The sequence below is a fragment of the Asterias amurensis genome, chromosome 5 (assembly GCF_032118995.1).
Source record: "Asterias amurensis chromosome 5, ASM3211899v1".
Classification (NCBI taxonomy): Eukaryota; Metazoa; Echinodermata; class Asteroidea; order Forcipulatida; family Asteriidae; genus Asterias; species Asterias amurensis.
Genome location: NC_092652.1, coordinates 15973316 through 15999114, shown reverse-complemented (window position 1 = coordinate 15999114; position 25799 = coordinate 15973316). Strand labels below are relative to the sequence as shown.

Below are 25799 nucleotides of genomic sequence, written 5' to 3'. Positions count from 1 at the left end.
AGGTGCAAGCTCGCGTGTCACGCCCATGTTTAAACACTTTTTACTGGTGTTATATTATCCGTTTAAACACCCCAACGTGATGCCCTCTCGACCAATCAGAATGGATAAACTGTCTTAGGTATTTATAAAAATTAGGTTTCTTATCTTAATCCAGGGTTATAAATGGGCGGGGGGGGGGATGGGGTAAAAAATTAGTTGTACATTTTACATCTCGCGAGACGGAAATTATTCGTATGGTTTGTTTTACTCATCTCTCAAAAAATACAGCACCTCAGCAAGTAATATTTTAAGGGAAGCTTTTTCTACTATCGTTATCTTCAAACCATGTAAGATTAATGTAAATCAGTGAACATTGTGTTTTGTGTTGTACAAAAGGTACCCAAACCCAGATATAATAAAATACAGACAGTCTATTAAACCTACCTCAATGCAGGATCTTCAGCAGCATCTTGTTTCTTGACTCTTGGTGGTGCTGGCCGGGCACTACTAGGTCTAGGTAGCTTACGACTGAAATCATAATCATCGTTGTTATTCAAAGCAGTAATAAAATATGGAGGGCACAGGTTCACTGTCCTGCTCCTGTCAGTTTATCTTTGTTCAACCCAAAACTATTTCAAATTAACCCGGTCAGTTTCTCAGGTGGTTTATTATTTGATATTTGAAATCAAAAGTGGCATTAAGGTGATCCTTTGGCTGCCACTTCCCAGATTGTATCAGAAACTTGGGTTTGCACCCTGCAGTTGTAGGTTGAATGGCTTCTGACTGGTACCCCTGAACAAAGATACTGCCAAAATAGGGAGTAAGTAACTCATCCTAACTAAAGATAAGACTTAGTCCTAACTCTATGAAAAATCCACCCCCGTGCCTTAGACCCACCCAAAGTTGTGATTTTTTTTTATTTCAACAATGACAATAGATGGATTGCACTAAGCGCCATCAATCGCCATATTTGATGTATAAACAATGCAGAAGTGCATACGCGTCACGCTACGCACAAATCTTTAGCCTCGCACGCGTGCACATTTCATCACATGGCGGACGATGACGCTTAGTGCAATCCATCTATTCCGAATGACCCCTAAGAAAACAAAGATTGCATACCTAGCCGGGGGTGGTAGCGAGTCATTACCATTCACCATGTTGTTCTTCTCCTGGTCTAGTTTCTGACCTCCACCGCCATCTACCTCTGTGGGGAAGAATTCCACAAAAAGAAATGAACAGTTTAGAGCAATGATGTCTACATGATTCACAATTCACACTTTAAAGGCAGTGGACACTATTGGTAATTACTCAAAAAAATTATTAGCGTAAAACCTTTCTTGGTGACAAGTAATGGGGAGAGGTTGATGGTATAAAACATTGTGAGAAATAGCTCCTTCTGAAGTGCCATAGTTTTCGGGAAAGAAGTAATTTTCCATGAATTTGATTTCGAGACCTCAAGTTTAGAACTTGAGGTCTCGAAATCAACTATCTAAACGCACACAACCTCGTGTGACAAGGGTATTTTTTCTTTAATTATTATCTCGCAAGTTCGATGACCGATCGAGTTCAAATTTCCACAGGTTTGTTATTTTATGCATATGTTGAGATACACCAACTGTGAAGGCTAGTCTTTGACAATTACCAATAGTGTCCACTGCCTTTTACAAAAGTCATGCCTGGAATGACACAAAGGCCTGGAGACCATGGCCTCGATTGCCCCTAGTCTTGGCCTTGGTGCCCCTTCAAAAGCTTCCCACAGAATTTCCAATTGCAAAATAAAAATGGCCTTGCCCTCAAAGATGAAATCAAAAGATGATGTTTCTAAGAAATGAAATCAAATTTGATGCGATTGTTAAAATGTATGACGTCTTCATGGGTTAGTATGAAACAAAACGTCCCGCGACAATTTCAACTTTATTCAAAGTGGACCCAACACGCACAATGTAGAAAAAAAACTGTAATTTGATTGCTTTCTGAACAGGAAAATCTTTTTGAATCAAAGTCTTTCAGAGTTGTGCTCAATCCAATTGTTAAATGGCGAAAAGTGCAAGATCACTGGGTCAAAATGCATTGAAGCACATGCTGCTCTAAGAAACAACCAATATGGAAACGTCCACAGCTCACATGAGCCATTTTGTGAATTAGATGTTAACAATGTTTGTGCTTAGCTACTTTTATTGTGCTCAAAGCAGCACTATGAAATTTTGTCCTGAAATAATTTTTGCATGCACCAATTGCCCGCAAATTTTTAGGGAAGAAAGGCTACCTTTCTCTTACACTACTACATATGTGGTAAATTGCATGTGCACATGCAATTTCGAAAACTGCAGTACTAAAAGTACCTGACGTTGAAGTAACTGACTCTGATTTTACACGGAGTTGCTTTAAATTGTCTAAAAGGAAAATTACAGAATTGGTTTTCTAGCAAAAAAGTTGCTGGCGGTGTAAGCACTTTATGTAATCCACAATATACATAAACTGACAAACCTGCAGAAGTTTGAGATCGAGAATAGTAAAAAAAATGATTACAAATTTTGCATGGCATCGATGCCAAAACAAAAATGAATAAAACGCTCACTGAGCGATAAACTCAAAACGCAAAATTTAGATTATTTATTTCTCATCAAATATAAAATTTCAGAAATATTTCAAGGGATGTTTTCTACTATCGTCATCATTAGACCGTGTAAGTTTTATGTAAATTTGGATCATCACGATTTTTGTTTCTTACCAATTCTGTAACGTTCCTTTAAAGAGGAAGGGAAATGACCAATTTGATTTTGTGATGAACTTACTTTCAATAATCCTAGTTGGAGTGGGGAAAGTCTATACACGAAAAATTGTGTACATTGTCAAGCTGTTCATATGTATTTAATACCGTCTAGTGCAGAATTTTTCGACATCCAAAACATCCGATGATATCATTCTCTACGTTTTTGTACCGTGATGTTTTGGTTCATAACCGACTTTACATAGCGAAATTTGAAACATGACATCAATTAATTTCAACAACTAACAGATCTTTAAATACCTAATGTGTCAGTTAAAGATCAAAAGGCTGTTTTGATTCATTATTATCAAAAGTTAGTTATAATATTTAAATTTGTTACCACTGACATGAGGACTCTATCTTTTAGAAAACGAGTAGTACATCAGAAAATTGAATTGGTCATTGCCCTTCCTCTTTTAATTTAGTTCCCAAATGACCGGGTATGAATTTGCGTCTTGTCAGTTCATTAGCATCCCAGTGTTTTAACTCTTTGGACGAGGAACAGTCATGGGAAAATTTGAAGGCGCAGGCCAATAAGGGATGGGGAAATGACATCATTGCTAAGATCTCCTTCTACTTGGAAGACCGAAGAGCGCAAGATAAGCAAGAATATACTGCATCAGAAATTACATCACATTAAAACATAAATATTGCTAAGAGAAAAGACAGACAAGGCCGAATTTCATAAAGCCTGTAAGCAAACTTTCCTTCTAGCAGAGCGTCAATTAGCAGAATTTATATTGCATAAACACTGCTAGCAGTAAGAAAGGGAAACTTTAGGCATGCCGGCAGTTCTTGTAAGCAACTGAGTGATGCAACAATGCAAATCCAATGTCAACAACCACACCCAGGACCAATTTCATTGCTCTGCTTACCATAAGCACAGAAATGACGCTTACGGAAGTAGGGAATTCTGTGCTTACAGAATTTTGGCTTCTGCGCGTGCATACTCCACTTATACATTCTACACTTACAAGGCTCGCGCAGAAATTCAGCGCTTGCACGTACATGTAAGCGGGGAATCACGATCGTAAGCGCAGAATTCGACGGTAAGCAGAGCCATAAAATTGGGCCCTGCTGTCAAAGTTTCTTGCAAGTACACTTAAAAGATTTTCTGCTATAACAAGCACAAACATTTGCAGAATAGTAAACAGCTTTGTGAAATTGGGAACAGTTAACAAAAGCTAAATGAAGGAATTAGATGTAAATGTAACTATAACCAAATATTCTACCTGTCAGAAATACATAAACTATAAAACAGCTTGTGTGTATCTGAATTAAAAAGCCCACACCCACCTGCACCATCTAAAATAATTATACAACTACAAAGACTAACAGAAAAATATGATGCGCTGAAGGTCCACAAATGATCAAAATCATGCTGCTATACAGAACATCAAATTCAGATTGGCTAAAGAATGAGTGTATTTTAGTTGTTCTAAAAACATGAACCTTTCTTGCTTGGCCCCAAAGCAACACCATATAATTGCTGACCAGGAAGTTTATATTTGAGAGGGCGAGACCTGGAAGTTTATATTTGAAAGGGCAATGCCATTTTTTCAATTTGCAATAGGCATTGGAAAATGTTAAAGTGTAATGGGAAACTTCTAAAGGGGGCTCAAAGAGACCATGGCCTTTGTGGCCTATGTGTGTTTCCAGGTCTATAAAAAGCGTTTGTAACCCTTTTTTATAAAATGCATGTATACATGGTTGGAAAGATATTTTAAAAGTAGAATACAATGATCCACACAAGTTTGCCTCGAAATTGCGTGGTTTTCCTTTTACTGTGCGAACTAACACGGTCGGCCATTTATGGGAGTAACAAATTAGACTCCCATAAATGGCCGACCGTGTTAGTCGACGAGGTAAAAGGAAAACTGTGCAATTTCGAGGCATGTTTGTGTGGATCATTGTATTCTACTTTTACAACAACATTTCTACCCATATGCATTTTATAAAAAATGGTTACAAACGCTTTTCAAAGACCAACTCGTCTGATCCAAGGCAACGTGTTCCTTTAAGCCCGGTTTACACTTCCTGAGAATGCGAATGCGAAGTGAATTTGATGTCAGAAATATCCTTTTGCAGCGATATTCGCAAATGAGTTGAGCAGACTTGACGTCAACATACGCTTCGCATTCGCATGAAGTATGAACCGGGCATGAAGTCTTTAAACAGTGCTCTTTTGCAACACATTGTAACTTAATTGCTTATAGAGGATTGCGCCAACAAATATTTAACAAACTGCAAATAGGTCATCAAGTACTTCACAGAGGCAAGTAAAAATGAAACATTTAACAGTTTTGTTCATTGGACAAGGAACTCAATAAAGGACATTGCTTTGCATCTGTCAGCTCTTTCAGCTCTTTCAATGGTTGTAATTTTGTTTAGGCAGTGGACACTGTTGGTAATTACTCAAAACAATTATTAGCATAAAACCTTACTTGGTAACGAGTAATAGAGAGCTTTTGATAGTAACGTAGTTTTCGAGAAAGAAGTCATTTTCCATTAATTTGATTTTGAGACCTCAGATTTGGATTTTGATGTCTCGAAAACAAGCATCTGAAAGCACACAACTTCGTGTGACAAGGGTGTTTTTTTCTTTCACTATTATCTCCCAACTTCGACGACCATTTGAGCTCAAGTTTTCAAAGGTTTGTTATTTTATGCATATGTTGAGATACACCAAGTGAGAAGACTGGTCTTTGACAGTTACCAATAGTGTCCAGTGTCTCTAAAGACGGGCTCTAAGCTTTTATAATGCACTACTTTCCAGTGAGAAGAGTCTTCATGGAGCGGGGAAAAGATTTAAAGTATTTTAACGGCTGCAAGGGCATGTGAAGTTTTCTACACCGTTATTTTTTCCTATTTCAATTTTCTAATAAATGATTAAGTGAGTGTTCCAACTCGATGTTCTGTATGGCAACGTTGAACTGTATCTAACACAGATGTAAATCTATGACACTACGACAGTAAATGTTCCAAGTTAATATTCAAATTTTGCGTGAAACCACGGCAACGTACCTTCCTCCCCTTCTGAGTCTGCAGTGAAATAAAGCGTTATAAGATAAAGAAAATGTGGTGAAATCTGTGTTAGTCATGCTTAGGGTGTGTTGCTGGGGGTGGGGGTGGGGGAGTGGGTGAAAGGGGGGTGGGGAGATACAAAGACTTCTTCAAACTGGCCTCAACCTCATGCCATCCAACATATCAAAATAAGTATTTCTCCTGGTTTAAATTACTTGGCCTGATTTTCACAGAAAGACAGGTTTTTTTTTTTTTTTTTGATTTTTTTTCTGACAAAATTTTGACAGATGATGCAGTTTCCAAATGGAAAACAAACCAAAACTGTGGCATACCTCATGAAAAGTGCAATTACAATACATGTAAACAGATATTACGCAAAATGGTTTGTACTTAGATTATGTCGGGATCCCAACAATTTTCATTTTTGGTTTAAACCCATAGTTATCTTTGGCCGATGTTTTGTGGACTACCTGTGGCCGATGCTTTGTGGAATATCTTAAACCAAAGCCTATAACTTTCTGGAATCTATAAAAATATCCATTTAAATCAAAGTCAAATCTTAAATTTGGGTAAAATCGGTCTGGAATCTGAAAACTTACTTGTTCAGTCTGGGCTTCAGGTATTGTTAATTGCAGAGTTTCTTTTCAATAAGCCAAGAGTGTCAGTTTTGGCGCACAACCATTATTACTGTTCGCATTGAGCAGTCAGATAAGTAGAAACAGGCATTCGGTAAACAAGCAAACCAGGGTCTGGATTATTACTGGTATGAGGTTGATTTTGCAGAGAGTTAATATTTAATGTGACCCACTCTGTGAAAATGAGTCAGATGTCGCCCAATGCATGATTAAGTTATGGACAGTTTAATGTGGAAAGTGTATAAAAAAAAAAAAAAATCTTGTGGTCATACTTAAATGTCTAATTTGTACCATTTTGCACGATATGGTAGTTTATAATATCATTTTACTTGTAATTCGTTTTTCACAAAAAATGATGTATTGGCTTATTTCAAACGGGAGTAACTCAGCAACGCGATACACCCCAAAGCTTAGGCATATACCAAATTACTGCTGCTGATGAGTTCTTTCCAGCCATGCATATAACTCAATTCCTGAAATTGCCTACATCTGACTCATTTTCACAGAGCGGGTCACAAATAGTCTACAGTGTTTAAGTCCTACTGGGTACTTCATCCTAAACATCTCTTGATGCACAAATACTGGGTGATTTTTACAGCACAAAATCAGTTCTGGTATGTCCAATGTTCCATTCAACGAGGCAAAGCCAAGTAAAGTGAAACTGTCCAAACGGTTCTTGGGGCTTTTTCTGAACCTTGACTTAATCTCCTTCGAGGCTCCGATTGAAACATCGTGCAAATTGTAATCCCAAAATCTATTTTATTCTAGTGTGTTATAATTGCTATTGTTGTTTTTGTTTGTGTGCGAAGCGCAACGAAAAATTTTGGAATTGCGTTATGGAAGAGCTGTTATTATTGTTATTATTATTATTATTATTATTATTATTATTATTATTATTATTATTATTATTATTATTATTATTATTATTATTATTATTATTATTATTATCTAACAAAGGTTAATTGACTAGAGTAGGATTTGAACCAATGATCTCCAGTTTAACGTGCCAACAATCTACCAACTGGGCTGTCTATGAACAATGATGCCCAATGTTGGCAGTCTCGCTATTTTACATTTGTTCGGGGGAGGCACAAGCTTGTTGGGTTACCATCAGTAACTTGGGTAAGTAAATGTTAGGGTTGCTCCAAACACCACGGAAGGGGTTCATTTCAGTAACAAGCTGATTATTACAAACCTGTAAATGTTTGAAGAAAAATTTGTCACAAAATAAAAACAACAAAAATGTTGACGCAGTAACTAAAGTAACAGTCAGGCAACGTACATGTAGTTATTCTTCATGTACACGTGAGGGCTAGTGAAGTTTAAGTATTGTGTTCATGGACATCAGTGTTTGAGTGCCAGTGCAAGGAAAAACCTAAATTTCCAAATCCCCGAAAATTTGGGGAATTTTTTATATAAGCATGACATCTTACCGTCACTGCCTTGCATTGGGCGTCGGCGTTGACCTTTGGCCGAGGTCGGACGAGGGATACGATTGCTAGAACTCCCATCCTCATTCTGGGTAGTTAAGTACACAGAAAAGCAAAGTTTAAAGAGAGAAGATGTTTCTCTGAAAAAAAAGTGTTAATATGTCAAATTGAAAATCCACTGCAAGCAAAACAAACCGCAAAACTAAACATGGTGAACTGTCGATGGATAAAAACAGAGTTTGGTGTTTTATGAATTAGTTTCAGCATAATTCATGAACCCTCCTGCCATTGAACAAATGCAGTTGTACATTTTATGACAATGTTTCTCGAATTTACTTTGTTAATTAGATTTAGTTATTTTTTTGCAGAAATTGGCTGGGAAAATCTATGTTAATCATCCACATTCCCTGAAAAACAAAGTCAGCATGTTGGACAGTCCTGGATGTACATGTATGGTGATGATATGGAAAAAGCAGTGCTTTTAAAAAGGTTATTATGAATCACAAATAATGAAAGAACTTTAACGAAAATCTCACAGTATGTAAAACCACAAATTCTGAAGAGTTATAAACGTACAGAGTAAATATTGCTGTTATGACACCTGGGGTGGATTTCACAAAGGTAGTCCTAACTTAGGACTAGTCCTAGGCAATGCTAAGAGATAGGACTGGTCCTAAGTTAGGACCAGTAACTTATCCTAACTTAGGACTGGTCCTATCTCTTAGCATTGCCTAGGACTAGTCCTAAGTTAGGACTACCTTTGTGAAATCCACCCCAGGAACAATGGTGTAAAGGCACTTGACAGTGGACACCTTTGGTAATTGTCAAAGACCAGTATTCTCACTTAAAAAATAACAAATCTGTGTAAATTTGGAATCAATTGGTCAATTGGTCAAGAAAAAACACCCATATTGCAAAAATTTGTGTGCTTTCAGATGTTTAATAAAATGCCTCAGGCCTGAATGTTTTTAGTATTATTTGGGTGAGAAGTTACCTCTTTCTCAAAAACTATACACTACTTCAGAGAGAGCCGTTTCTCACTATGTTTAATACTAAGCTAACATATATACTTTGAATAATTAGTAAATTACCATGGTGTCAGGGCCTTCAATGAACGTACTTTAAAGACACTGGTCACTATTGGTAATTGTCAAAGACTAGCCTTCACTGTTGGTGTATCTCAACATTTTATGCATGAAATAACAAACCTGTGAAAATTTGAGCTCAATCGGTCGTCGAAGTTGCGAGATAATAATGAAAGAAAAAAACACCCTTCTTGTCACACGAAGTTGTGTGCTTTCAGATGCTTAATTTTGAGACCTCAAATTCTAAATCTGAGGTCTCGAAATCAAATTCGTAAAAAGTTACTTCTTTCTCGAAAACTACATTACTTCAGAGGGAGCCGTATCTCGCAATGTTTTATACTATCAACCTCTCCCCATTACTCGTTTCCAAGTAAGGTTTTGTGCTAATAATTATTTTGAGTTATTACTAATAGTGTCCACTGCCTTAAACAACATCTTACAATATGTAAAAACATAAACATTCTGATAAAATTACTGTTATGAAAATGAGGAACACTGGTTAAGATGTCTCATTATTAACAATATATGATAATGATGAAATGCACCACACAGCACAGCAAACTAATTATCTCAGGTAACCTCGTCTCTCTCAGACACTCAAATACGTGCTCAGCTGATAACAAATTCCCAAGGTTCCATCATTTATTGATGTACTGTGAATAATATGTACAAGTCATTGTGTATTGTCCTACATGTACATGTCAGAAATCAATTTTATGTCGAGATGTTTGCATAATGGACTCATAATTTTTTCATTTGTAATAATTTTGTATGTAGGCACTAGCAAATTTGTGCAAAAAAAATAATAATATATTTTTTTATTCAAGGTGTATGCATTAATCACTGTACATTTACATGTGTTGTATACACAACTGACCTGTATTACTTTGTTTATTTTGATCGTATACAAAACAACACCATAAAAAGGGCGTTTATTTCTTGGAAACTCAAGAGCTGCACTTACGGCATTTAGTAGCTTGATAAATTGATTTTAATTAGTCATTGTGAAATGTTCAGGATGTGCTCTAAGGGAGCATCACGATACATGGAATAGTAGTAACTTTTCTACTTGGATCAAATAAGTAATGCAGCGCAAGCCCGTGGACTATTTTATTGGGACATTCCATTCAAAATACTATACACGTATGTGCTCGTTCAAGATTACTCCCAGACTTGATGTCACTGATGAGACAAAGTTGTGCAACCAAAACTTCTCATGGGTGATGGTCAAGAGAACTAAGCAAACATCGGGGCCAATTTCATAGAGCTACTAACATGTAGGCTGGTAAGCAAAAATAAGCAGGATACACAAGTACACAAGCCACAGATTGTAGATGTTACATGCTATTTTGGCTGGTAACCTTATTTTGGTAAGCATAATTTTGTTGTGGTTAGCTGTTTTTCTTTTTTGCTTAAGCAGCTGTTATGAAATTGGACCCTAGTGCTTGACCAATGAAATGTTTATTATGTCTTGTCACAGCATTCACGTGACTCACACCGTTATTGGTTATTACACAAATAAATGTACCACTCGTGGTTCAACAGGAAAATGTGCAAACAGTTTGTAATAACTTTGGCTGGTTTGAAGATACTTTCACATTCATTGGGCAGTCCTAACCAGGGCAGTCCGCACCGAGTAACATGCCTGTGATATTTTTTTCACAGGACTCGGAAAAGTACTGAGTATACAGTGCTTACACACATTGGTATATGAGTAAAAACCAAAATTAATATTCTTTATCCCCGATGCAAATTTAACATCTATTACAGTTAGAACTGAATTGACTTCATTGATTTGTACAACGTGTACATTCCCAAAATAAACCATCTAATATTTGTTTTAAAGGCAGTGGACACTATTGGTAATTGTCAAAGACTAGCCTTCACAGTTTGTGTATCTCAACATGCATAAAATGACAAACTTGTGAAATATTGAGCTCAATCGGTCATCGAACTTGCGAGAAAAAAATGAAAGAAAAAAACACCCTTGTCTCACGAAGTTGTGTGCATTTAGATAATGCCTGATACTTCACCTAGGCAATTGCCTCCATTGCCCCTTGCCATTGCCTTGCCAAATTTACATTTTCCTCATAGGTAGCCCTTTGCCAAAGAGAAAATGCCTTGGTGCCCTTGCCCTTTCAAAAACAAAGCATACAGCGCTGTTAAATGATTGATTTTGAAATTCGTGGAAAATTACTTCTTGCTCGAAAACTATGGCACTTCAGAGGGAGCCGTTTCTCACAATGTTTTATACCATCAACCTCTCCCCATTACTTGTTACCAAGTGAGGTTTTATGCTGATAATTATTTTGAGAAATTACCAATAGTGTCCACTGCCTTTAATTCATCTCATACATTTTTATTGAGCCTTCATAACATTATCTTATCCTTGTTCCATGTACCACTTGATACCATTCACTAAACCCTGCACAACCCTTAAGATAACCAACAGCACACACAGCCATTGCCGTGGTGCCCTGTGCTTTTGCTCTGGGCCCAATTTCATAGAGCTGCTTAGCACAACAATTTGCTTAGCATGAAATTTCTTCCAGTGGTAAAAACAGGATTACCAACCAAATTTCCATTTGTTGCATATTGCTTGTTACAGGTATTGAGCTGTTGTTTGCTTATCCTGAAAATCAAGTGGAAACTTGGTTGGTAATCTTGTTTTTATCAAGGCAAAAAATATCATGCTAAGCAAATTTTTGTGCTTAGCAGCTCTATGAAATTGGGCCCTGGTGTCCTTTTCAATGTTCTGATACGAACTAACATTTTCCTCATAGAAAAATGTCCCTTCCCAGAGGAAAACTGCCACGTCCCTTCAAGAGCTAAGTTCAATTCCCTGCCTGCTATAGATATTCTGGCACCACAGATCATCATGGTCCTTAAAGGGTCTATGTACTTTTTGTAGGACAAAAAACACAATGTCTACAGGTTTACACTAAACTTACACAGTTTGAAGACAATGATAGTAGAAAGCTTCCCTGAAAATATTAGTTTCTGAGGTGCTGTAGTTTTTGAGAAATGAGTAAAACAAAGTCATGAAAATAATTTTTGTTTCAGGAAAGTTATTTTAGCATGTAAAAACGTTTTTTTTTCTTCATAAAATTGTTTCACTCATTTCTCAAAAACTACAGCACCTCATCAACTAATGTTTTAAGGCACGCATTCTACTATCATTATCTTCAAATGGTGAAAGTTTAATGTAAATCATTGTGTTTTGTGTTACAAAAAGTACCCAAATCCTTTAATATTTGCATAGTGTTATAGTTGGAAAACATCGTTAGCAAAATGTAAAAGTATCTTTGACCAATGAAACAGGTGTATTTTGATCATAAATGCGTATGAAATGTAACAAACAAAATGCCCACGCCTACTGGACACAATCTGATTGGATCAAAGTAAGCTTAGATCAAATGTAAATCATACAAAATGTACCTCTCCCTGTGCAGGTTTAGCATCCTGTAATAGAAACATAATCAAAAGAATGATTCATCAACACTCGGGTTTTATTACTAAAGCTTCACCTCTTATAGCTGATCTATCATAGTTTCACTGACGCAACACATTGCTGCTGTCAACTTACAAGCGGGACAACGCAGCATTGCCTACATTTTATAAACATTTCTCAGGTCAACTGAGAAACATTTCTCAGGACAACTGAGAAACATTTCTCAGGTCAACTGAGAAACATTTCTCAGGCGACTGAGAAACATTTCTCAGGTCAACTGAGAAACATTTATCAGGACAACTGAGAAACATTTCTCATGTCAACTGAGAAACATTTCTCAGGTCAGTTGAGAAACATTTCTCAGGTCAACTGAGAAACATTTCTCAAGTCAACTGAGAAACATTTCTCAGGTCAACTGAGAAACATTTCTCAGGTCAACTGAGAAACATTTCTCAGGTCAACTGTGAAACATTTCTCAGGTCAATTGAGAAACATTTCTCAGGTCAACTGAGAAACATTTCTCAGGTCAATTGAGAAACATTTCTCAGGACAACTGAGAAACATTTCTCAGGGTCAACTGAGAAAAATTTCTCAGGTCAACTGAGAAATGTTTCTCAGTTGACCCTGAGAAACATTTCTCATGACAACTGGTACAATCACTTGCTTACCAGTTAAAGGAAGTGTCCATAGATTTACACTAAACTTACAGGGTTTGAAGATAATGATAGTGGAAAGCTTCCCTTCAAATATTACTTACTGAGGTGCTGTAGTTTTTGAGAAATGAGTAAAACAATGTCATGAAAATACGTTTGTAAGTGCTTAAAATAATTTTCATGACATTGTTTTACTCATTTCCCAAAAACTACAGCACCTCAGCACGTATCATTTCCAGGGAAGCTTTCTACTATCATTATCTTCAAACTGTGTAAGTTTAGTGTAAATCTGTGGACATTGTGTTTTTTGTCCTACAAAAAGTAAATACACCCTTTAAAATGCTCTCATTTTGAAGTTCACGACATTGTTAGTCATTCAGATTGGTTACCACCAAATGTACAAAATGTACAAAAGCCCACAAATGGACTCCTAACTGACTCTGACTGTAGAATTCCCAGTTCATTGTCCCTCTTGTCACTACATGTTATGCAGGGTTTTTTACACTTTAATATCTAAACACAGACCTAAGGAATTTATTTGGGTATGACAACTTATTTAGGTTCTTTGCCAAGCACATAAAAAAAAATTCCTATAAGGATGTATCTAAATGAATACAACAATGTTGTTTGAGAGGGAAAGAGGGTGGATGTGATCAGATTGCATATGATTTATATTTGGGTATTGAAAAGTATTATTTTTTACTTTTGCAAGCACAACAAACAAAGTGCATTAACTTTATTGATTGATTTCAGGCAAACAAATAGAGGTGTAGCAAAGAGAGGGCGGGTGGGACAGGATTGTGAGAATTGGTGAGAGGGTATCGGCAATGGAATCGGGGTGATATCATCAAGTTCGGAGGTGTTCAGGACAAAATAATAATAATAACTTTGGATTCTTATACAGTGCACAAATCTATCACTTAGTGACACTCAATGCACTCTTCAGTACTTTTCGAGCCAGGTACTGTATGTGGAGCTCTGTTTTAGGAGTGTAAGATATTTTTCTTTTCATAGCACCATGTTATTGTTTACAAGATGCTTTGGTCAATAAAAATCAGGAACACCGGGGCGAACTCCTTCGCTTTACAATAGTGCACTGGGCTCTTTTACATGCGATACTCGAGACAAGAGGCCAACAGCCTTATGTCCCATCCGAAGGGCGAATAAATCAAGAAATGGTTTCAAAGTATCTCGCTTAAGGACACAGGTGTCATGACCAGGACTTGAACCCACACTCTGCTGATAAGACACAACTGAGATTGAGTCCGATGCTTTTTTTCGTTTGGTCATGACACGCCAGAAGGAGATATGGGTAACAGTTGGGTGTCTTCCAAACACGAATGCAAAGGGAATCTTAGCTAATAAATGAAGATTTACAATGATTGCATTTTTATAAGAAGTGACTTAATCAGTCCAAAGTGTAAAAGCCACTGTACTCAGACCATCAGTCCAGTGGGTGATTTCAGGCCATGGCACTTTTTGTCGAGTCAGTATTTGGCATTCCTACCCACATTGTGCACAAGTTCAAAGAGTAGAGGTGTAGTGTGTTCACTTAGACTTCAAACCAATGTGCCCTTCAAAAATTGTGCTTCTCAGGAATTAATTTGTGCAATAGATTTTTCCTGCACTGCACTTTTGCCAAAGTTAATCCTGCGTACCTCTGTTGTCATGTCGTCACTCTAGTGACATCGTTTAAAACAAGAAGAAAAAGGAAATGTCGATGAGGGGGTTATTATTCCCACACAATCAAGAAGGTCCTGCTGATTGAACAAATCTGTTTGTTGCCCTTAGCTTTGTACACATTCTATAGCTTTACCACTGGATCAAACTATACACAACCATGCATGATCAGTTTAGTGTGTAAATGGTTTTAAATGTTGAACATCCACAATCTACCAGGGGCGTATTTTATTAAGTTGTCAAGCAGAAAATACTGTTTGACAAATTTATATGCTAAGCAAAAAATGGGTGAGATACCAGTCACAACAATGTAAACTTTATGGACTTTTATCTGGTAACCAGTTTTAGCTAAGCAATAATTGTCTGTGCTAAGCAAGTTTTTTTGCTAACAAGTTTTATGAAATTGGGCCAATCAGTAAGTAGGATGGTTATTTTTAGCGAACATAATAGGGGAGTAAAAATGGGCGGATCACAGACATCTGCCACAAACCAGACATTTTAGCCAGTATAACTTCTATCACATTCATTTTAAAAGTACTTCAAATCCACCAATTATGCCTTCAATACGGAACTCACACCTGAAAAATATTAGCTCATCTGCTAATTCACTGGTTGTGTGCAGTAATGGGAAGAAAAACACTTCAATGCAACTTCTGAAAATTTTAGTTCATCTGTATATTTTCATTTAGTTGTTACAATGTAGCTTGATGAGCATAGACTAAGCAAGTCACTCACATATTCAATCATTTCTTGGACAACTTTGTTTCCACGTAAAAAGACACAAACGAATGCACTTTGAAGGCACTGGGCACCTTTGGTAGTTGACAAAGGCCAGTATTCTCACTAAAAAAATAATCTGTGAAAATTTTGACATAATTAGTCATCGAAGTTGCAAGAGAATAATAACAGAAAAAACACCCTTGTCGCACAAATTTGTGTGCTTTCAGATGCTTGATAAAAAGGCTTCAGCTGAAGTCTTTTTCTATTTGAGTGAGAAAGTACCTTTTTCTCAAAAACTACGTTACTTCAGAGGGAGCCCTTTCTCACAATGTTTTATACTATCAACAGCTCTCCATTGCTCGTTACCAAGAAAGTTTTTATGCTATAACAATTATTTGCCAATAGTGTCCAGTGCCTTTAAAGGGTTCAAATGTTTCAATAAGCATAAGACTTGTACAGTCTTTTATGAGAGAGTTTGAAGACCAATACTAACCTCTTCATCTTCTTGAGCATTCTGCTGCTGCTGCCTTGCAGCCTCCTCCTCTTCTTTGCGTTTCTGAATATGGGAAACAAAGAAAGGATTTTAATGAAACTAACAATCATCAACCACCTGTGTGTGTACATGAACAATGCTAAAGTTGTATTTTACTGACCTACCAAGTCTCACGCATTAGGCGTGAGACTCACGCATTTGGGCTCTGTCTCACGCTCACACGCACAGCAACCATTTTCTCACGCATTGGGCCAGACCGGGAATTTTTTTTTTTAATTAACGACAATGCATTGCCAAGTCGCGCTCGTGTGTACAAAAAACGCAATCTACAATATTAGATGGGGGGGGGGGCGGCTGGCTTTGAAAAATCTCACGCATAGCTGGCCTCTGGACTTGGCATGTCTGATTTTAACCACTTACCGCTGGGATTCAGAAATGTGTCCATGCTCTCTGGCAGGAATAACTTTGGTGAGGAGAATTTCAATGTCACAATGAAACCATGCAAGTAAAGGCACAAAGTGCTCTAATAAAATGTTCCAGGGTTGTTTGGGATAGTTTTCTTTAAGAAAATAGGGCTTTTTTTTCACAGTGACTCTGCTATAAAACCATGGCCAGAAGTAGCAGCCGATAATCGGCCATTGCATGATAGAATCTCAGACTAACTCATATGCTAAAAATCTCTCAAAGTACACGATTGTCCAGCCTCCAGAAAAAGGGAAATTTTGAGGCTAAACTACAGTTACCATTTGTCGCTCTTTAACACAGGGATATCAAAGAATAACACAGTGAGTGCATGCACTGTGTATGCTACACAATGGATCGCCATAGTTTTTTACACTTTGCCACAGGCATCCCTGGACATTGTTTTAAAGCATCTATCAGACTTTCATTTGCATGTCTTGAAAAATGTTTTCTTGTATACACATCTTTCCGCAATACATGTAAGTGGTTTCACAACCGCAACACATTGTCGTAGAGTATAATTTAAACTATTTTTGCTCAAAAATGACAAGTGCCTTTGCTAAAATCAGTTTTGATGAATCTTGAAACTCAAAATCAGAAATGTCAAACAGAACTAATGAAATAGGACTCAAAATATCTCTAGCCACCTAGCTCGGTGGTCAAGTGGCACGACATGCAAAGGTACTGGGCAAGAATCCAACCCAACTGATATGCGTGTGGGATTTTTTTTCCACAGAACTCAGGAGTACTGAGTACACAGTGCATCATACAAAACATGTGAGGGTAAAAATACAGTTTATAATGAAATACGGTCAACTCTCATTATAACAAGGTCCCTTGGATTGGCCAAAGACCTCTTTATAACAGGAATGTCGTTATAAGAGGACAGCAAAACAAAGAAACACAAAGCAGAAATGAGATTCGTGACTTCGGAATGTACTCTTTAAAAACAGTGCTCTTTATAACGAGAGCCGACTGTACATTCAAGCATGATGTGTTGGTCACCAGGAATTTATTTATTTATTTTAAATCTTCGGACATAATTCTTTGTTGGCAGGGGCCATCCAGGGTAAGGCAAAAGTTTAAAAAACTGTCATCAAAGCGATGTGCCCTCCCAGACCCCTCCAACAAAAAACATACATGTTTATAAAAACACAGAAAATAAAAGCATGAATTTTAAAAATGTTGATAATAACATATAAGAGTACAAAACGCTACATTAAATTCAAATCAAGAAACACCAAGAAACACCGAGCTGGCACAAACATTAAGCTTCTTACCCGTCTTTCTCGTCTCTCTCGATCCCTCTCCTTATCTTTGTCCCTGCTATGTTCCTTCTCACGTTCCTTGTCCTTATCCCGTCCTTTCCTATCCTTGTCCTTACTACGCTCCTTGTCACGGTCCTTGTCACGGTCCTTGCTGCGATCCCGATCTTTCTCCCTGTCTTTATCTTTGCTCCGTTCTCGGTCTTTGCTTCGATTGCGGTCCTTGTGGTCTTTCTCCTTCCCTTTCTCCTTTTCTCGGTCGCGGCTGGAGCTTCTGTCTCGGTTGTCTGAACTGATTTTCTTTTCCTGCTGAATGGGAAGATGCATTCTTAAAGATTTCAACTTCTGCAGCTATATAGAATTAACCCAAGTATAAACATTCTCATTGCACATTTTTACATAAATGTAAACTTGAGTTATTTAAACGAAGTATAATAAGGAATGATAACAATAAAAACAGCATTTATGATGTGCTTTCATCTAGGTCACCTATTCTTGGGCACAGAAAAACAAAGGATTAAACAAAATCATTTCACAAATTCATTACATTATTAGCAGATATGAAAAGAAAAGACTTTTGATCGACTTGAGTTAAAGTAAAACAGTGAATATGGAATGGTAAAGAATTCTATAGTTTCTTCTCCCATGACAGGGCATTTTCTTCTGCTGTACCAAAACTATAGAACTTGTTACCCATTCACATTCACCCTTTTGCTTCATTTGATATAAGTTCAATACTAAGTGAAAAGTCTTTCCTATTCACATCTGCTTATATTGTACTCATTCATATTCCAAAACAACTCAACAATGTTTTCTAAACTCTTTCATGGCTCTGCCAACCACGGAATTCTAAGATTACAGCACCCTGTTAAGCACACAATTCTATTGGCAGTAAGCACAGAAAAGGGCGCTAAGCAGAGCCATGAAATTGGGCCCATGTACAGACTAGTGAGGTATTAATGCATGTTCACATCAGGCTTATTTTGTTTGCGACAATTACAATATAAGCAACATTGAAATCAGGATTTTCAAATGCTATTTTCGCAACATCGACAGCATTTCTGATAAAAATGTCTCTGTAAAGGATTGGTGACCTACTCGATTCTCTTTATCTCTTTTCCTCTTGTCAGCACTGGAGTCTCTGATTTTATCGTCTTCCTTGGCTGGCTTTGGGGGTTTCCCCGACTCCGACTCATTCACATCTCCTCCAAGAACTTTGGCAACTGCTGCTGAGCTGTCCGACTTTAGAAAGAAGAAAATAAAAAAATAAAATAATAATAATAATAATAATAATAATAATAATAATAATAATAATAATAATAATAATAATAATAATAATAATAATAATAGTAACCGTGGCTTCTTATATAGCGCTTATACACGTCACTCATTGAAGCTCAAGGCAGTTCAACAAGAGTTAGGATAAAAAATGTATGGCTAGTCTTAAGTTAGGTAACTCTTCCTAACTCGAGATAAGACTAGTCTTAGCTCTATGTGAAATCCACCCTAGATCCTTTAGTTTCAGATTGCACCAATGTTGTCAAGGTGCTGTGGCTCAATATGCAGCCAATCAAACTAGGAACACTGGGGCAACCCCTTCTTTTTTTCGACAAGCGCTCTGGGTACCTTTAGGTGCATTACACAACACACAGGACCAACGGCTTTACCTCACCCATGGGGGACACAGCAATAATGGTTGAGTGTCTTGCTTTAGGACACGAATGTCTTGACTGGGAATCAACACTCTGCTGAAACATAGTTAGAGAGTCAAAGTTCTGGTAACAACTGTCGTACTTTAATAATCCATTGGTGCGTACACACAACAAAAGCTTGCGCTTGCGCATTTGTACTTGTTAAGGTCACACTGTAGTTTGGGGTTTGCAGCTTGAGACAAAGGTGCTGCTTTAAATGGCCGATAAATTTGTTTTGCTCCACACCGCCCCGGACAATAAGAACCTTACCTTGCTTGATATTGCACGTGCTATCTCTTGAAGGAGTTCATTGGTCTTCTCTGGTTCATGACCTGCTACAATCTTGGATGGCTTTACCGACAGAGGTTTTTTATTTACAATTGCTGAAAAATACAAGTTATAAAGGTTAAGTATTGTTTGAAATAGGAAGAAACTATAAGTAAATAGTAAACTTGCCACCACAACCAAATGCAAATCTTTTTTGTGTGAGTGTTGGCTATGAGAAGAGCCAGTTTGGTCCTAAATTTTGAACAGTATACTTTTTCCTGAAGTCGAGCAGAGTATACTGTTCAAAACGTCTAGAACAAACCGGCTCTACTCAGAGCCAACACTCACACAAAAGAAATTTGCACATGGTTGTGCCCGCAAGTTTACTACTTATTTATAGTTTCTTCCTAAAAAGGTTAAGTTTCGTGATGTGTAAAATGCATTTCATACCGAGCTTATTTCGATTGCGCCAATTACAAAAAGCATTGGTACTTGTATGACCTTTATAGTCAGTGAACTCTAAGGATGAAAAGTTTACGTTGTAATTGAAACTAATTTCCAATCCTGTCTGTCTTTGATGGTATCAATACATCGATCCATTAGGCTCCGCCCACGACACACGTGTGAGCAAGAACACGTGAGCCTCTCCAATGCCTTTCTGCACAACTCTGCCGCGCGCGCCAAGCAACGCGCACACATGTGATTGGTCAATACGCAATGGGGCGGAGCTTAATGGATCGGTCTATTGATCTGTCAAAAGAAGGCTATTTCCTAATCCTTGGCTTTAGCACTAGACATTTTAACCCTAGATGTGTCCTGGGCCAATTAAATTAGCCCTATTTTTAGACTGTCTATTGTCAGAGGCAATTTAATCAACTCGTTTGTAAAAGATCAAAGTTGTGAAAGTTTCATTTGTTACCCAAATAAATATTGGAAAGTCAGCTTGAACCAGGCATGAGAATGGGTGATGATAAAAAAAAAGGAAAAAAATTCAGTTGATCGGAAATGTCAATAGTCCATCATTTTTGTGTGTGTAGCACACAAAAAGGCCCCTACGGCCGGGGTCCAGGGCCCGCTAAGGGCCCTGGGAGCTCTAGGTATTTTAGAAGCTCTGTGGTGGTCTCTGATGAATTTCTGACACCTATTTTTCCAGGTAGAAGTGAGCTACTATTGTGTGATTTTTCCTTATTTTAATTTTTAATAATAGGTTTAAGGGAAAATAAGGAATGTAAAGCTCAAACAATTCAAACAATTTTGGGTTCGCCTGCGATTTTGTAACAATTCCGGAAAAAGAAAGAAAAAAAAATAATGGTAATAATATTTTAATTTTTCTGACGATCTTATCCCTTATTTCGCCTTGAAAATGCTTTTTTTCTCACAAACAACCATTTTTATAGGTTCTTGATTTGAAATTCGGTTGTGTAAAAGAAATTCTTTTGCAATTAAATGTTTGTGATTTTAACGATCCGTCGGCGACGCGCATTTTAAAATATATATAGGCCTATATATCTGGCGAGAGCGATGTGTTTTTGAGAAAGAGGTTGTTATTCAGCATAGGGTATAACTGGAACGAGGTTGAGATTAGACCCCAACATAGAAATAGAACCAATGAAGAAAGCACGTCGTCCGGACGTACAGTGTGTTCGCTGGTTCCCAATATATCTTTCGCTGGTTGTGAGGCAATAACAGATACCAGTTTTCCATGGCCTGCCGGCGATCTCAGATTCGTGCCGCGCCGCTCATTGGTTCGTGTACAAACCTGCACGTACACAGTCACAGTACACATGGTGCAAACACGTGCATTGTTTTTTCAGTAGACTTTCAAAAGTCTCCACACGTGTTATCTTTGCTGCAGCAGCAAGCGCATTACACGCAAACATTATTGAACCGTACCACTATAAACGAAGCAAGGAATGAGGCAAGTTTATACATATGCGCTCCTGCTACATGCATGCGCGATGCCAGGAAGACCACAAGCCGTAAATTGGGCCATTTGCTGGACTGCAATTTATTGTTTAGTTCTTAGGTGCCGTTTTTTTCATGAACGCCGTACGTGTGGATCCGCGATAATAACAATTACAAAGGTAAACTGACATTGTCCGGCTAGAGAAGAGGGATTAGAGAAATCCAAATGTATACCCCCAAAAACCTACCCCCGAATTTTATAGCAAATTCACATCGAACTCGGAGACCACAATTTTGAAAGGAAAAAAAACGGAATTCCGGTTTAAACCGGAAGATTCTCACGCCTGTTGAACTTGTGTATTTAAGTATGACTTTTGAGTGTTATGTACAGTAGTCATAGTTCCTAGAATTCGTAGTAGCAATTTCTAAATGAAGCAGCAATTTACTGCTAAAAGAAGACATATACATGTAACACAAAAGATTTGTCAACAAGTTCTAACAACCACTACAACACTGCTCATTATTTCAGAGTTTACATAAAGTGTGTACTTACCAACTACATCAATTGCTTTCTGTAGAAATGCTACTTTATTCTCTTTATCCTGTGAAGTAAAATTAAACGACAACATTTATATACAAAAAGAATGAGGTGCATAATTTGACAGTGATGGAAAATTTGCAACACGACGATTGTGTCTTTTTCACACAAATCAACCAACCTACGTGTACATGTCAAACCAACCAACCTACATAAAAACATGTGGCATTTTATGAAATGTGATTTATGAAATGTATTTTCTCGTGTGGAAATGTGGACATGCAATGAAGACAAGTGCAAATATCTGAAAGTTGTTTTTCTGTTTTACATTATGTCAGCACTTAATGATAAATGAATCACTTTTAGGGCTCAAAATTAAATTTGGCCCGCAGGCTCATAAACCAGTGACTGTAACCGGTACAATCAGCCTGTGAAAATATCAAAGTATCATATTTCATACTCGTATGAGAAATTGAATCTATTCAATGCAGATAAGGGTATTCTTCATAAAAGTACATCATTTGGCCCTAAACAAATATATGAAGACAAACTATTACCTTCACATTCTGTGAATCCATTTCTGTTGATGTGTAAAGACCCTTCATGAAACTTGTTGTTCTAATTACCTACAAAGAAGAGCAAGAGAAGGTTAAAATAAATAAAATTAGAATACAGATACTGATATTTTGTTCCTGAAAATGAAAATATTACTGTCCAGAACTGCTCAAAGGGCACCAAGGCAATGACCTAGGGTCATGGACTGGATGGAGGCTTCTGTTGCTTCCATGAAGAATCAGGCCTGAATTAATTATCAGCCAACTTGACCTGCGATTTCACAAAGAGTTACGACTAGTCCTAACTTCGGACTACCGGTAGTCCAAGGAGGAATAAAAAGCGTATGGCCAGTCCCAAGTTAGGACGAGTAACTCATCTTAACTGAGGTAAGACTAATCTTAACGTTTTGTGAAATCCACCCCTGGTAATTTTATTTTTCATGCCACAAACACATCGATATAATGACATTTTCTCAAAAAAAAATATTTTTATTCCATGTTGAACAAATACATAAAAGTCCATTAAAAAAAGATCTTTCACCTCCCCAAGTAAGGGGCAGATTTGTTCCTAGAAAAACACCAAGACCACCAGTCAACTCCCCCCCCCCCCCCCCCCTCCTCCTAAGCCTACCTTGTTGAGCTGTAAATGGCTCTCTTGTAAAAAATCGTTCTCATCACAGTTGCCATTGAGACTGTGATGTGATGAGACAAATTATTTAAAAGAGCCATTTACCGCTCAACAAGGTGGGCTACCGCCTCCTCAGCATGCCCAGAAAGTAGTCCCCTCACTCACAAAGTCACTCCTCTCTAAGTCGAAAAGTCACCCCTCTCAAAGTCGGACACTCACAAAGTTGCCCACAACAGACAGAGTTGCCTCTGACATTGAAAAAGTCACCCCTACCTTATTTGCTACTTTATTAGGGTGGTATGAATCAGGATGGGTATTTAATTTACTGACTTGTTTTGAAATTGAACTTGAAGTACTGTTTAATTTCTTTTTTTAAATTGAACTATATTTTGAAATGTTTGTCAAATTGTCTTTAAAAAATTCAATCAAACCCTTCTTTAAAACAAAATCATTTTCTTTGCATCACTCATCCCAGATGTGAAGCATCGAGACTACAAAGACAGACTTAAGACACTCAAACTACCATCACTAGAGTACCGCAGACAAAGGGCTGATCTCCTTCAAATATACAAAGTCATGCATGGATTTGAGGCTGTAGAGAAGAATGACATGTTTGAAATCATCAAAGAATCCAGAAATAGGGGACACAGGCTCAAAATTAGGAGGAAGCCCCACTGCAGATCTAAGACGAGGCAGATGTCATTAACAGTGCGAAGCCTAAATAATTTGAACGACCTGCCTGACAAAGCATTAATTTTAATGCTTCATCAATTAACAAAAGCATGTCTGAACTCGAAAATCATTGGAAGCGCCACCCGTTGAAATACCGCCCTTATCAACGTGAACCCAATGCAGTAAAGAGGGCCACATAAGCTGTAGCTGGAAGCCTCAACACCAAAGTAAACAAAAGTAAAGTAGTCTTTATGTGGGTTTTATTTACTCTATGGGAAAAGTTTCCGTATGGCGCCACCACTTTTTCATTCGATATGAAATAATATAGTATCTAATTTAAGCTCAAAGAGATATCCCTTTTTGTAAAAATGAGTAAAAAAGTGGTGGCGTCATATGGAAAGTTATTCACTTTATGTATTGGATAACTTTCCGTATGGCGCCACCACTTTTTCACTAATTTTTACGAAAAAGAATATAATATCTCATTGATTGAGTTGAGGTTAATTAGATACTATCTATATTATTTCATATCAAATGAAAAAGTGGTGGCTTCATACGGAAACTTTTCCTTGGTATTTTACTTGTTGAAGTACTTTAGTAAATTAGTAAATAATAATTTTCATAAGTTGCAGTTTATTTTTTAAATATTTGCTTAAATTTAAGTCTAAATTTAACACAGATCAAAAAGAACCAGCTAGGTCATGTGGTCAAGGGAATGCACTTGACATATTGAATGTACAACTTTTCAATAGTGACAGTACACTTTCCAGTGTCAATGTCTATTCACGGAGGAGGAAAAAATTCACGACACTGACAAAGTGACAGACATGATTCATGAACAAGTTCAAATGTCAAAGCACATTTCAATTTGTGTGTGTCGCTTAGCGACCTGCAAAAATAGGGTGTACCTTTTTCAGATCGAATAGTTTTATAACGTATTCTCCAATTCCCAACTAAAGAACTTTTGAAAAAACTTATGAAAGGAACCATTCATCAAAAAACGTGAACCGATGGGATTTGTCAACCAGCAGTAAACAACAACAAATCCTACCTCTGTAATTATGTCGTGGAGAAATCTGAACGGCGGTTTCTTCAGTAGTTTCTCTGTAAGTGGTGGTTTTTTAATTAGTTTTCCCAGAGTGTCCTGGGTTCCTTTTACGAAGTCCCCCATCTCAATAGTTCTTGTATCTAATTCCCTTGAAAATACTGTGAAAACATGAAGAAAACAGATGGTTTTAGGTGATAATTTTCATGACGAACTGCCACCGCTGTATTCCTGTTTCGTTAGTAACGCAGACGCCATCATGTATTGTCGTTCATGCTGTTTTTCTCAGTGACTGAACATTCGTATCTAGTGTGCACAAAAATGAATTTGGGATACGTTGGTAAACGGTAAAATCGTTGTGCAACGGTTTGCTCCATTTCGCAGGGTACCAGGGACATAGTTTCTCTTGTCAGTTTTCCGTGTTTTCTTCCCGACTGGTTTTTTTTGGGGGGGCGGGGCGGATCTAAATTGGGGGCGGCAAGGTTTGAGGAGTGGCGGTGGACTAGTCCGAAAAACTGGTCATGTTTTTTTTTTTTTTTTTTTTTTTTTTTTGGGGGGGGGGAATTCATTTGTTTTTTTTGTGATTCGGTTCAAAATAGGGTAACAAGATGGCAATTCTAAAGGCAATCCACTGCAACGTCCCACACTCGGCTACGGGTCACTTAATAACATAACGTGACAATTAAAAATTATAACGGACGCTATTCCAATTCCATCAAGATCATAGCGCACTAGAAAGAAATTAACATTGAAAAAAGACTTTACGAAAAGCAGATAGAAATTAGTTTCACCGTAAATGCGCCACTAACTCGCAATCTTCGCTCTAACCAATTTCTCCTTCCTCCATGT

The 25799-nt window shown here is 37.5% G+C and overlaps 1 protein-coding gene across 5 annotated transcripts in view; it reads right to left on the bottom strand.

The window, feature by feature from the left end:
- The window catches only part of LOC139937752 (TRAF3-interacting protein 1-like), a 35999-nt gene extending 10761 nt beyond the window's left edge, over nt 1–25238 (bottom strand). The window contains exons 1-12 of one of the 5 annotated variants that reach the window (XM_071933043.1): nt 24957–25238; nt 22609–22677; nt 22067–22115; nt 19612–19724; nt 18749–18892; nt 17666–17959; nt 15924–15986; nt 12365–12388; nt 7845–7929; nt 5777–5794; nt 1102–1186; nt 424–507 (exon numbers count right to left, since the gene is read on the bottom strand). In XM_071933043.1, coding sequence (XP_071789144.1) covers nt 424–507; nt 1102–1186; nt 5777–5794; nt 7845–7929; nt 12365–12388; nt 15924–15986; nt 17666–17959; nt 18749–18892; nt 19612–19724; nt 22067–22115; nt 22609–22677; nt 24957–25076 — 1148 coding nt within the window. In that variant the 5' untranslated portion in view covers nt 25077–25238. The remainder of the gene's footprint in view (nt 1–423; nt 508–1101; nt 1187–5776; nt 5795–7844; nt 7930–12364; nt 12389–15923; nt 15987–17665; nt 17960–18748; nt 18893–19611; nt 19725–22066; nt 22116–22608; nt 22678–24956) is intronic. The other 4 variants (XM_071933044.1, XM_071933045.1, XM_071933046.1 and 1 more) reach the window with 4 other exon arrangements.
- Nucleotides 25239–25799: the final 561 nt, after the last annotated feature.